The sequence below is a fragment of the Gobio gobio genome (genome assembly GCF_949357685.1).
Source record: "Gobio gobio genome assembly, chromosome: 12".
Taxonomy (NCBI): domain Eukaryota; kingdom Metazoa; phylum Chordata; class Actinopteri; order Cypriniformes; family Gobionidae; genus Gobio; species Gobio gobio.
The window spans coordinates 15,481,215-15,495,355 of NC_137105.1; the positions used below are offsets into that span (position 1 = coordinate 15,481,215).

Genomic DNA, 14,141 nt, shown 5'->3' on the forward strand with positions numbered 1-14,141 from the left:
GCCCTGTTCGTCTAGCAGAGTCTGGCACATGGAGTCCCTATGATATCACATCTGTCCCTGTGTCTGTTCTTGTAGATTTTCACAATATGTTGTCTTGTAAATCAACAAACGTTCACAAACCCTATCCTGAAGTCCATCTATATAGCCAAATTCACTGAAGAAACACGTGGATTTTAGGGTTTTCGGTTCTTTTTCTTTTTCTTTTTACAACACTTTTACATTTGGTCTGCCCACATATCTTTAGCATTTAGTTCATCATTGGTTACTCAGTAATTCTAAATAATTATAAAGTTATGTAAATTCTACACAGATTGCAAGCTCATGTAATCAATGAAATGCCAAGTCCATTTACTCACAGATTAGTCAGGAAACCCCATGAGTCATTTAGAGCCATAGATAGTTCATAGAGTCAACAATCAAGCATTGCTAGCTGTAATTTACTGCGTGAAATAATTTAACCATTTAAAGCTGGACATATGAAATAAATATGAAAAATCACATTGTTTTTTTAAATGGAAGGATTTGTTGAAGTTTTAGACAAAATCTAATAAGTAAAATATTTTGTATCATGTTTAATATATCAGGATTTTATGCCTCATATAGAACGATATAATGACAATATGTCTCACTTGAGGAGGATAAAACCTCAGTATTATTCAGAGACCCAAACTGAGCAAACTTATGTAATTACAGCAGTTGCTTATATTTATATAGCCAAAAGTGAGATGAAATTCGGATAGCTTGTAATGTAAGTCAATGAGGGTTTTTTTATATCCATGTAACAGACTAATTACATAACATGCATTTAAATATAACTTGTTATTCTATCTCTCCCAATAATTATGTCGGACCCACTTTATATTAGTTGGCCTTAGCTACTATGTACTAACATTTTAATTAATAATTTGATACAATGCTCTTATTGTGTACATACATGTTTTTACCTTGTACTTTCATTTTAAAACTTACCTAGATGTAATTACATCTGTATTTAATTTCTGTAGTTACATTTATAATTACACCGTTGACACTTCCCTTACACCTAAGCCTACCCTTAAACTTACCCATACCACCACACCTGTCCCTAACTTTCCCCGTATATCCACCTCGATATCAGCAAAAGTGTTTTGCAATACAAATGATGTACATAGTAGTTAAGGCCACCTAATATATTTTTGATGTAAGTACATAGTAGTTAAGGCCATTTAATATAAAGTAGGACCATTGTGTCTTATGAAGATGATATTTAAATGCTTAGTTTTATGATTAGAGCTCTGAAGTTTTTATTGTGGGTGCAAAATATATAATGCTGAAAATCAAAAAGACACGTGTATTATGACAATTATACTAATTATACATTCGTCCTTGCGAAGAAAAAGCGCAACTGGCGCTACGATGACGTCAGACGTCCTTAAGACATTTTTAAATATAACTCTGATTGTATTCGTCTGAAAGGAGAATGTCATATACACCTATGATTGCTTGAGGGTGAGTAAATTATGGGATAACATTTTTGGGTGAACTTATTTAACAAGCCTTTTTTGCTTGTTTGCTGTTTCTCGTGGCATTATGGGTAGTATACTTTTTTTGTACATGAGTGCATGAAGAGATATTCTGGTGTCTTTAAAAGTGACAATTTGAAAGTCACAGTTATAAAAGGATTCGTTTTGAATTGGTGCCAGTACTCCATATTTTTCCAATGTCTAGACATTAAACAGACATGGACAGTCGAGAATGTGAATACACTTTCACATAATAAGTCAGTCTATATAAACTTTCATAAAAATGCCCAAGACTGTATATTAGGTTTCAATAGAAGTGCCCTTTTAACCTTGTCTGGCTATTACCAGACCAAGCTCAATTTAAGATTGAACATTGGTCTGGGGAGTCTGCTATGTATTTTCTACTGCACAAGAGGCGTGATAAACGAGCATAAATTAAATGACTCTGTACGCAATTGGATAGTCCTTCAACCAATCAGACCACAAGAGGCGTGATAAACGAGCATAATTCAAATGACTGTACGCAATTGGATAGTCCTTCGACCAATCAAACCACAAGAGGCGTGATCAACGGGCAACGACCCTTCGCCTCTCTATCCGTCATCGTGTTAAACCCGCCAATAGCGCGCAAGGTGGATAAGCCAGTCTGTGATTGGTTCCCGCAAAAGTGTAACAGAAGCAGTAATGAATGTACAGGTTTCCAGACTGAGTTGCAGGGCGAAATCAAATCGCCAGCAGATCAGGTTGGGTTTACCCAGTCTACTTCTAACCCAGACACTGTTTTTGGATGGGATGAGAAGGTGAAGTTGTAACATGTCTTACTGTTTTGTACATCATGTCTATCGAAAGCAAGAGTGCGTGAACAAATGTTCCTCTTATCTTAGGTTGGATGTTCCTCTTTCTAGAGTCGGTTGAAAAAAAAACTTGTGTGGCAACAGGGTACTCATTCTTTGCTTTAGTAGCACACTTAGCGAACAGACATTGTCCTGTCATCAGTGAAGTTGTCCCCCTCGCTGGCCTACTTCAAACCCTCGTCGGTTAGCTCACTGCTGGCCCTCTTCTAGAGCTAAGGCCGCTGGGAAAGCACAGCTTTGTCTAATCGCTATTCATGTTCAGTCTGTCCTCCTGAAACAATCCCCATCACCTCACGAAGAGGAACACGTGTATCCGAGCCCAATCGGTCTGGCATCGCCCTGTGGTTCCCAGCGATGTCAGTATGTGTTGGCTGGAAGAATATTAATGTCATGTTTGTTTTGATTCAGCCCTCCCCGTATTAGCAAGGAAATTAGTCTTCTGCGCTTTTATACTTCTTCTGTGCGGTCTGTTGTTGAGGAACTGTAGTAAAACTCCAGGAGATTCATGATCAGCAGTTAATAGAACTTTGTGTTTAGAAACTGATGATGCAGCGAGGCCCTTGTGCGCTGGATATTCACGCTTTCCAGCATCATATTTTTTGGTGACGACTTTTGTACTGAGCCCAAGAGGCCAAAATGTGGGCTAGCATCATAAAGAATATAAGGTGCAGTTCTGCGCAGTCAGCTTTGCTGGATGCGCCGGAGGAAACGAGGACCGTTATGTTCGGAATTTGGCTTTCAATGGGGCACGTTCAAGCCGAAGTAACCAAAGAGGGGCTGTGTTTACAGGCTTCTTGTCATTAAAAGTTATTTTGAAGGTCACCGGGCTGTGAGAGTGCTGTCAACACATTCCAGGGTTCAATGTTGTTGAAGTGTTTTTGCATGGGTGATTTGCTGCAAACTGTAAATGTTATGCAGACTTTTATTGTCATAGTGTTTTAGAGAGGAAATATGACTTGCTTGCATTTCTGCTCACAGACTGAGGAAAAAATGCATGGTGATCCAATGCCTCTGCGTTTTGATGTCACAATATAAAATGCTTGAGGTCATCTGGACCTTATATTTTGACAAGATATTTCAAAATGCTCATTACCGAAAAGGTATAGTTAAATGTTATGGTGATTTTTGCCTTTTTTATATGCCCAATGGACAATTGTTTTTGTACAGCATACTCGTTTTATATATATATATTTTTTATTGGTTAACAGTAAATACACACATTAAGACAATTGTACCCATCCGGGACAGTGCACATTAGTGTTTTTAATTGCATGGAGTGGCTAAAGTCTACAGTTAAGGCCTGATAAAATTGAAAAAAAGGAGAACAAATATGTCTACATTCCCTTTTAGTGAAGCAGTTTGAAAGTCTTCCAATATCACAATTGATTTGAAAGGAGTTTGATTGGTCCAAAGATAAATGCATTAAGCCCAAAGTATATTTTGGCAGTCCGTGTTTCGCAACATTCCACGCACAGTCCATGTGACGTAATTTTCGCCATAAACTTGAGCACTTGAAAATTAAGTCTAAGACAAACACGTTCAGCGCTCACAGCCAAAGGAGTATACTTTGAAAGGCTTGTGCACTCAACTGCAATAAAGTATACCCGGGCCTTTAGTCCTTAAAGGGATAGTTCACCCAAAAATGTAAATTATCCCAAAATGTACTCACCCTCAACCCTCAAGCCATCCTGGGTGTATATGACTTTCTTCTTTCAGCCAAACACAATTAGATTTATATTAAAAATAACCTGGCTCTTCCAAGCTTTATAATGAGAGTGAGTAGAGCCAGAGTTTTTGAAGCCTCAAAAAGTGCATCCATCCATCCATCCATCCATCCATCCATCCATCCATCCATCCATCCATCCATCCATCCATCCATCCATCACAAAAGTTATCCATACGGCTCCAGGGGGTTTATAAAGGTCTTCTGAAGGGAAGCGATGCGTTTTTGATGACGTAGGATGTAGGAGTAGCGTAAGCTTAGGTTAGAGTAGACGCCTCTGGTGGTTCAAACAAAAAAGGCTGAGCAACAAACTTAAACTTAAAAATTCTCATTTTAGACTTCTAATTCGTGACCATTGTTTTTTTTCTCTCTGTCCTTTGCGCTTCAGCGTTTGTCAATAAATCATGCGCCAGGTCAGAGGTCACTCTTCCGCCGGAACTAGACTCGCTTACGGCCGTTACCGGAAGTCATAAAATTGAAATTCATCTATTTTTGGAATGTGCTGGATTTCTTCCGTCATTGTATCCATATAAACCCTGCCCCTTTCTGACAATCGACTGCAAGCTCGCAGTCAGGGGCCAGTTGCATAAACTAAGCCATTATCTTAAGACAGTGTCTTAAGGTCTAGTATGACCCACTAGCAGTTAGTCAAGGGGCATTCAGTCTTACTTTTCGTATCAAATTAGGCCAGTCTATGTTTTTATGTAACTGATTTAAAAAAGTTATGAACAGTCTGAAAGAAAAAAATTGATGTCTAACTTCTAAGACTAGTCTTAACGGTTTATGCAACCAGCCCCAGTTCTGCATCCAAGCAATCAACAACTGATGGACAGAACCAAGTCCCTGCTCTACATTTTTTCAGATAATCCGTTTCACCCAGATGGTGCTACATCTGCTTCTGTTTCATCACAACTTTAAATAACTTCATTTTCTTAAATTAGTGACTCTTCTGCTGGTGATTTTGACATTAGAAAAATGTCAAATTTGTCTTGTAGTTGTTACAAGACATAAATATGTAGCCATCGAATTACACAAAAAAAAAAAACATTCTTTCTAGTACCAGTGGTCTTTATTATATTATATTATATTGTCGACTCTTCTTACAATACAAACTGATGACACATTGGTCATTCATGCTAAATAGACAATATTGTGTGTTTTGATTGTTTGTATTGTCATTGCATAACAGTCCTCTTCTTGTTCTTTCATTGTTGTTAGCTTCTGCTGGTCGGTGACGTCTTAACCCACACACTGACCCCCAGCACGACCACAGAGAAGCCCTTGTCTCCTCGACACTACCAACACATCGACCCCACCACTGGTAACAAGCTGGTGTGCGACAAGTGTCCGGCGGGCACCTACGTGTCTTCCCACTGCACAGAGGCCAGCATACGGGAATGCAGCCCCTGCCCGGACAGCACCTTCACCCGGGGTGAGAACGGTGTTCAGCAGTGTCACCGCTGTCAGAGAAGCTGCCAGACCCCTTTTGTCGAGAAAACCCCCTGCACATCCACCACTGATCGCTTGTGCATGTGTCCGCCAGGTAGCTTCTCCCAGGGTGGAAAGTGTCAGCGCCACTCATTATGTCCACCGGGGTGGGGCGTCCGAAAGCGAGGAAGTGAAACAGAGGATGTGCGCTGCCAGCAATGTCCGCGTGGCACCTTTTCCAACGTGGCATCAGATGCTCTGAAGTGCCGAGCTCACACAGATTGCCTGTCTTTGGGCTTAACGCTGCTGATTAAAGGCACCAAGAAGACAGACAGTGTGTGTGGCCCAACTCCAATGAGTTCAGTCTATGTCCTACTTGGAGAAGCCTCTGTTTCCACGGTTTCCAGTACTGAGTCAGCATATAGAGGTGAGAATGTAGAGCTATTCCTTACTGATTAGTGTGTCTAGTTACGGACAGACAGATGGACAGACAAACAGATAGACAGACAGACAGACAGACAGACAGACAGACAGACAGACAGACAGACAGACAGACAGACAGACAGACAGACAGATAGATAGATAGATAGATAGATAGATAGATTTTCTTTCTTCCACGGGTTCGGTTGTTACTAACAGCTCCCTCTGTTCAACATGATTGCTCAACCCCTTCATCAACTTCCCTAAATTGGTGTTTAAATACAGTAGTGGTTGTATGTGACGTGAATATGGTGTCCACCTCAGTAGGGTTTCTTAAGAGGACTCTTTTTAGACCTGTATGGATGTAGCTATTAATGAGATACAGCTTTTAAAATGCTTATAACCACTTAGAGTCTGCTAGGCATTTAGAGCCCTAATTCTATTGCCTGCTATCTGAATATTATTATTATTGTTATTAATAATAATAAATGGACCAAAATCATCATTTTGCATCTTTTAATTTACACATACACTACTGTTAAAACGTTTTAGGGTTGATAAGATGTTTTAATGTTTTTGAAAGAGGTCTCTTTATTCTTACCAAGGCTGCTTTTATTTGGGAAAAAAGACAGTAAAACAGTTATATTTTTATATATTACAACAGTTTAAAATAGCTGTTTTCTATTTGAATATTTAAAATGTAATTTATTCCTGTGATTGCAAAGCTGAATTTTCAGCATCATTACTCCAGTCTTCAGTGTCACATGATCCTTCAGAAATCATTCGAATATGCTGATTTGGTGCTCAAGAAACATTTCTTATTATTATCAAAGTTCAATATTTTTGTACAAACCATAATGCATTTTTTCAGGATCCTTTGATGAATAGAATACTCAAAAGAACAGTTTATTGGAAATAGAAATCTTTTGCAACCTAATAAATGTCTTTACTGTCACTTTTGATCATTTTAATGCATTCTTGCTTAATAAAAGTATTAATTTCTTTAAGAAAAAATTTACCGACCCCAAACTTTGAATGGTAGCGTATATGTAAAAATATGTAGGACCCACTTTATATTAGGTGGCCTTAACTACTATGTACTAACATTTTAATTAATAATTTGATACAATGCACTTATTTTGTACATGCATGTGTTTACATTGTACTTACATTTAAAAAAAATACCTGCTTGTATTTACGTCTGTAAATAATTTCTGTAGTTACATTTGTAATTACACAGTTGACACTCCCCTTACACCAAAGCCTACCCTTAAACTTACCCATACCACCACACCTGTCCCTAACCCTACCCTTATCCCACCTCAATATCAGCAAAGGTGTTTTGCAATACAATTTGAACACAGCAAGTACATTGTACTTATTTTTTGATGTAAGTACATAGTACTTAAGGCCACCTAATATAAAGTGGGGCCAATATGGGAAAAACAATGTTTCACTGAAACCGCAGTGGTAAAATTGACAGTAGTATTGGTGCCCGTTTTATCTTACATTTCCATAAGAGAACAATTTCTGATTCCTTAGTTTGCGTTGACTTTCATTTTTGGGTCAGATCTGAGCAGTTAAGATGAGAAATCCATGTGAGATTATGTTGGCTGAGCACATCTACACATGCCAGCTTGATGCTGGATTAAAGATTTAGATACTCTCCCTTCTGTTTTGTTGTCTAGGTTAAGCTCATCTTTAGGTCTGTATTTATTTCTCTTTCTCTGTCTCTCTGTTTTTGTCTGCTATTAAATGATCCACTCTGCACACAGCAAGTACTGCAGTTTTACCAGCTGCAGAGATTCTGGATGTAGCCGAGCCGGTCCTCAGTAGCACAGACGCGGCCCTCGGCTTTGAAGACATTCCCACAACCACAGCTTCCTCCAAGGCTAGTGATGAAGATGGAGGACTCTTAATTGCTGCAACTCAGGACCTTCCTAAATCGCAACACAAGCTGTCGTTATCACAAGCCCCACCGCTTGCCAATCAACAGGCTGTGGAGACTCTGTCTGAGGGCAAGGCCCAAGTTTCGGGTTACCGGCCTATCCGCAGGGGTTCGCCGAGGCCTAGCACGCACAAGCACTTTGACATCAATGAGCACCTGCCTTGGATGATAGTCCTGCTGCTTCTGCTGGTGCTGGTAGTGATCGTGGTATGCAGCGTAAAGCGCAGTTCGCGGGTGCTAAAAAAGGGTCCAAGACAAGATCCCAGCAGCATTATGGAGAAAGCCATCCACAAGAAGCCTAGCTCTCCAGCACAGACCAAGGAGAGGTGGATCTACTACTCAAATGGACAGGGTGAGTTAAAACCGCACAGTGCAAATTCACACGAGAGCCTCCGCATCGAAGCTTGATAGAGGGCTTGTCTGCAGCTTGGTGGTGATGCAACCATCATAGTGACAACTAGGGATGCCACAATTCTCAATACAATAATGAACCGTTCGGTACGGCATTCACGGTTCAATACGCGCTTGTGAATTGCGTTTTGCGAATTTCGGTTTTGCATTTAATTAATTATTTTTCTACAAATTCTATAATTTGGCCTCCATCCCTATATAGGCCTACTGAACAACGCGACATACATTCACATCACACGTTAGTGGTAGAGTTATACTCACAGAACACTAGTTATTCACAAACACGAAAGTTCATTATTTGCATGCGTTTTACAGCCTTGCCGATTAAACATTTCATTCACGTGCTTATGCACTGTTTTAACATGCGCTTTTCCGAGCGCGCGCACTAAACGCCTGTCAAACACGCGATTACTGGACTAATTAGTCTTACTGCGCTAATACTGTCAAATACACACAAGGTTAACATAAACAAAGTCGGTTATGTCTAAAGTGAAAGTAGTAAAATCGGCGTGTGTCTGTACATTAGATGCACGCAGGTCTTATTAAAAGACCTCTAAATTGACAGCAACGCAGCCTATGAACACGCTGTCCTTAAAAGGACAGTTCACCTCTAAAATTATGTCATTGTTTACTCACTCTAATATTGTTCCGAGCCTGTATTCATTTCTCGATGACAGAATTTTAATTTTTGAGCGAACTATCCCTTTAATGTTAAAACAACAACAAAAGACAAAGAGAAAATCACTCACTGCTCTTGACTGAAAAACTAATACAGTAGCTTTAATAAGAATCAATCTATATTTTATAGTGAAGTCTATGTAGTGTTTTATTTTTACATTTATTCATTCAATTTCATACTTAAATGCTGCTGTACAGCTCTGAGCTGCCAGTGTAAATCTTTATATTTACTTTATATTATACAAATAGACTTAAAACTTCACTTTAAAATAAACCCTTGCCTACACAGTGCTAGTGCACTGTGCAGGCAAGGGTTTATTTTAAAGTGAAGTTTTAAGTTTAAGTAAGGTTTTTTAAATTATTTTAAGTAAAATAAAGAAAGAGTATTTCAATTAAAAAAAAAGTATTTTTTCTCCTTAACCTCTTGCTGTTCCTGTCGCTTAAAAAAAGAAAAGCAAAAAACTGATGTGACAAGCCATCAGAACCAAACTGAACCAAACCGAACCGAAAACCGTGGTCAAAAACCGAGGTATATATTGAACCGTGGACTAACTGTATTGTTGCATCCCTAGTGACAACAGCCAATCACTTTACTTTTCCGGTGTTGAATGAACGCAATTGGTTAGCGTTTGCACTAGGGTATTTATATAGGCGATCTGATTGGCTGATGCCTGCATTGGCGCTTGAAAAGTTTAACATTTTTCAACTTCTGCCGCAAACAACGCCAGTGATGCGAGGCAGTGGAACCCCTCAATTCAGTTCGGCAACTCATGACGTCATCCATTCAAAGTAAATGAGAAGCGTTAACGCAGACGCCCCGTGTGAATGCACCGTAAACAACACGAAAGCATAAAATTGAGAGCCCTAAAGGGACATGTTGATGGTAGAAAAAGAAATGAGATGGGAGAAATTATACTTTCATGTTCTTTTTCAAAACTTCCGTGTTAGCTTGCAAAACTTTTATGATGGAAATAATGAGGTGGGAGGAAAAACTATATTTCTGTGGGCAAATGCATATATTTTGCCAAAGAAAGCATTGAAGTATAAATTTTCCTCCCATCTAATTTTTTTCCCATCACCATATCCCCTGTATAAAATAGTCTGATCCGTCTCATTTTCTTTTTTTTATCATTTGTAAGTAATACAAATAATGGTTTAAAGAAGGTTGTAGAAATTGTTTTGTATTCAAATCTGAAAATCTAATTTCTTAATGTAAATTCAATTTTTCACTTAAGTTATTTAACCAAATAACTTAAAGGTGAAATGTGTATTTTTTCTATGTTAAATAATCTGTTAGTAAATCATTCATAGGTAGATTTTCGCAGAAAAGTGTAACACTGGTGGTTTCAAAACATTGCTCTGTTTGTTTGAGAATCATGACCAGCAACAATCATTCAACCAATGGCATGATTTTGAGGCATGGCTACTTGTTTGACTGACCAATGGCAGGCAGCGGGAATGTCCTCAAACTTGTGCAGGATTTACACACTTCACCATTAACTAGAACTAGATTGTTGAATGCCAAATATAGATTTCTGAAATAGTGTTAACAGTTAACTTCAACAAACAAGGCCACTGTCAAGAACACCTCTCTCGTTTTCTGTCAGTCACACGATCATATAGAACCTGATCTCCTTCTGTTTCTCGTTCTGCTCCTTGGATAGCCTTTGCTGTACTTCTCTGGGGTTTCTCTTTTATTATTTATTTCACACTCTGCCCCATAACCAGGTTTATACTGTGTATCAGAGGCTGCTAGGTTAGCTGGGACTGTGGCGATAGACACCGGTTTATATCGGCCTCAGATATCCGCCTGTGTGTGTGTATGACTGCTTCAACTGTGAGCAGTTGGAACCAGATTATTCCAGTTCTTTGTGGTTTACTGGTAGATGAGTTTATCAGTGGTTATGCCCTTGTGGGAGATGAGAAGAGGGACTGAATTATGTCATCGGAGGTGTCTGAATTTAGGGCATATTCTGCTGGGGACTCTTGGGTATTGGGTATGTGACTCATACTGTATGCAACTTATTCCACACAGTCCTACAAATGTGACTGGTACCTTAAAGGGATAGTTCACCCAAAAATGAACTTTTTGTCATCACTTACTCAGCCCCAAGTTGTTCCAAACCTGTATGAGTTTCTTTCTTCTGCTGAACACACACACAAATATTTTTTTAAAGAATGTTGTGAATCAAACAGTTGATGGTAGCCATTGACTTCCATATCTTATATCTTAAAAAATATCTTAGACTCACACTGAAGAATCTAGGGAACGGAATATCGTAGAGACTTTTAGCTGGGCTATTTTAAATTTAGGCCATGTAGCAATGATTCATAGCAAAAATGTCCATTGTCTCTCATCAATAGTGACATGACCAACTAAACCTAATGCAAAATGTGCATGGGGAAATTGTTCGCCCTAGGCAAAATTCCCAATCACGTGGACTCCCATTAAAATGTCCATTAAAAATTAGCCACACAATGATAAATTTGTCCACACCGTAACACCCTAGCAACCATTTTTTTTTGTTGAAAGGGCAAGCACATTCTTCTGGACTCTTAACAATTACTATTATTTATACATTACTGTTATTTATTAGAATTTATATAAGTAAAATACAACACTATTTTCGTTTCAATGGATTAAGAATACTTTTTATGACATTCAAGAAGTCAATTAGCCATGAAAAACAATGACCTGCTCAGGAGCATAAATGTAAAAAAAAAAAAAAAGTTAAACACTTCCACCAGGTACAAAAAAGAAAACATTTGCGCTATTTTTACTGTGGTGTTTTTCTCCCTTGCACTCCTAAACGTGAACAATTTCCTTGTTTATTGACTTCTGCGAGCAAATAATTTATTACACGCTAAACTGAGATAGTAGAGCCTCCTCGAATCATGTTAGAAAGCACAGGTAACATTTACACAGCCGGTTGCCTCCACAAACACAACACAAAACATTTCCCTAATGCATTCAAGGTGTGTAATTGGGCGGCCTGAAGTGCATGTGTGTCCGTTTACTACATTAGTGAAATAATGGCCATAAAGGGCCGCATGGGAAACGTATATAAAGATGAAGGAGCGATCGTCCAAATAATGAATTCTTTCATTGGAGGTATAACAAAGCACGCATAGCGGAGATCAAAGACGTAGAACCACCCGCATGTATGCCCCATATAACAACCTCTGCAATAGGTGTTATCTATAAAAGCCCACTGCCCAGAATCAGGGTGGGCTGGGGCTTTTATAAGAGATGATTAGGAACTTCATGGGTGAGCTCAACTCTGCCAGCACTTTGTGTAAGAGTCAGGGAAACTCGGGGGAAGCTTGTAGGTTCCCCTTGCTAGTGAGCCTCCCCTGGTCTTCATCATTGTTTTGATGGGGAAGTGGTAATTACTGCGGCTGGTATCGTGTATGAGGTGTCAGGGATTTATGGGATGGCTGCATTGCTGTGAGACATTCCGGTAAAGCCACCACGGCGACTCACTAAAAGGGGGGAAGTCCTGACTCCCTTTGAGGATTTCTTTGTTTCCCAGCCAACCTAGACCTGTTGCAGCCGGTTTGCCACCTCATTTGATTTCTCATATGAAGACCTTAAGGCTTTGTTCTGTTGTAAACGGCTGTGGTTGATAAGCTATTGTCTTTGTACAGGCAAATGATCCATAACGTGTTTCCCCACTTTCACACAATGCCTTTTGTTTTTACAGCTGTTACTACGATGCGCATAAGGTGGTCAATCACAAGTGGTCAGCCGTTTACACCTGTTAGTGACACATGTCTAAAATACGCCTCCTGTAAACACAAAAGGGTGATTTTGTGACTACATACATCACTCACTATGGCCCTGTTTACACCTGGTATTAAGATTTTTTTGAGCTTGTCCACTTTCGACTAATTCCAGAGGTAGTCGAAAACGCATTCGACCGGATTGCTTTTGTAGTGTAGACGCTCATATGGTCGAATGCATTCGAACAGCCACAAAAGACCACCTACTCTCCGCCTACTGACTTAATGGATAAACATTATGGGAAGTGTGCAAGCCAGACGGGATTTAAACTTTGTTGGCTGGAGACCCAAGTTTGGTTTGAAGACGAAAAATGTACAAAGAACAATGTTCTCTCACCATTCCTGATTTCTAACACACACTCACAGCGTTCGCCGCGGTCTTGCGGCTGTCAGAGCAGAAACAAAAGCTGATGCTCTCCATATGTCGTCTCCGGGCGCGTGTTCATATGCAAATTGTGCGAGCTTATTTTGTCCATACATTTACCCGCCCATAGACCCTCCCCTAGAAGAAATCAGGAACAAAAGAGATGGATTAAAACACCAGGTGTAAACGCATGTGTCTCCCTCGTCTACTTGTGATCCGATTAGTGTTGTCGAAAGTCGGTTCTGTAATTTAAAAAATGTGACGATACCAGCATTTCCCTCTAGCATTTTGAGCGCCGTTGAAGGTATTCTTAAACACCTCTGATTGGCCATCGTGTTCACATGCTCAACATATACAGCTCTGGAAAAATTAAGAGACCACTTAACATTGAGAAACAATGGCTATTGTGTTTACACTCTCAACATATATGTCTGTGATTGGCTACAATGATCAACGCTCTTTACTGAGCGCTTACGCAGATACACACAGGAGTGTTTGAAAGCAGGCGTCTTTCAGCCGATCCCTAATATATCTGCTGATAGACGCTTGCTTTCAAACGCTCCTGTGTGTATCTGTGAAAGTGATATGTTTCAGATATATATCATATATATATGAAGAGTTTCGTTGCAAAACGAGATATATCCATTTTGAGAAATGTTGGTTATTTGACATTATTATTTAAGACATCAACAGTCAAGTTCATTCACAATTTTTTGTACATTAAACTATTACTTGAGCTCAGTGAAGGCCGGGACACAATATTCTTCAAATCCAGGATATTTTTTATTTAATTTTATGTCCATAAATAAGTCAAAAACCATGCCAAAATGCAACATATTTATCTTAACATTGTCAAACATCTTAAATTGGTTAAAAAAACAATACATCATAAATATATGGAATAGTATATACAAAGATTGATTAATAATAATAAGATTCCGAGTTAGTTTTGGTCAGAACATACACAACATAACGTTTTTTTTTTTTTTTTTTTGCAAAACGCTATATATCCACCTTAGGCTATATTCTA

The 14,141-nt window shown here is 39.1% G+C and overlaps 1 protein-coding gene across 2 annotated transcripts in view; it reads left to right on the top strand.

Annotated features, from left to right (window-relative positions):
* tnfrsf21 (tumor necrosis factor receptor superfamily, member 21) overlaps nucleotides 1-14,141 on the top strand; it is a 33,270-nt gene that overhangs the window by 1,716 nt on the left and 17,413 nt on the right. Inside the window, exons 2-4 of one of the 2 annotated variants that reach the window (XM_079831054.1) lie at nucleotides 5,298-5,511; nucleotides 5,623-5,934; nucleotides 7,703-8,227. In XM_079831054.1, coding sequence (XP_079687180.1) covers nucleotides 5,298-5,511; nucleotides 5,623-5,934; nucleotides 7,703-8,227 — 1,051 coding nt within the window. Of the gene's footprint in view, nucleotides 1-5,297; nucleotides 5,935-7,702; nucleotides 8,228-14,141 lie in introns of both variants that reach the window. The other variant, XM_079831053.1, reaches the window with a different exon arrangement.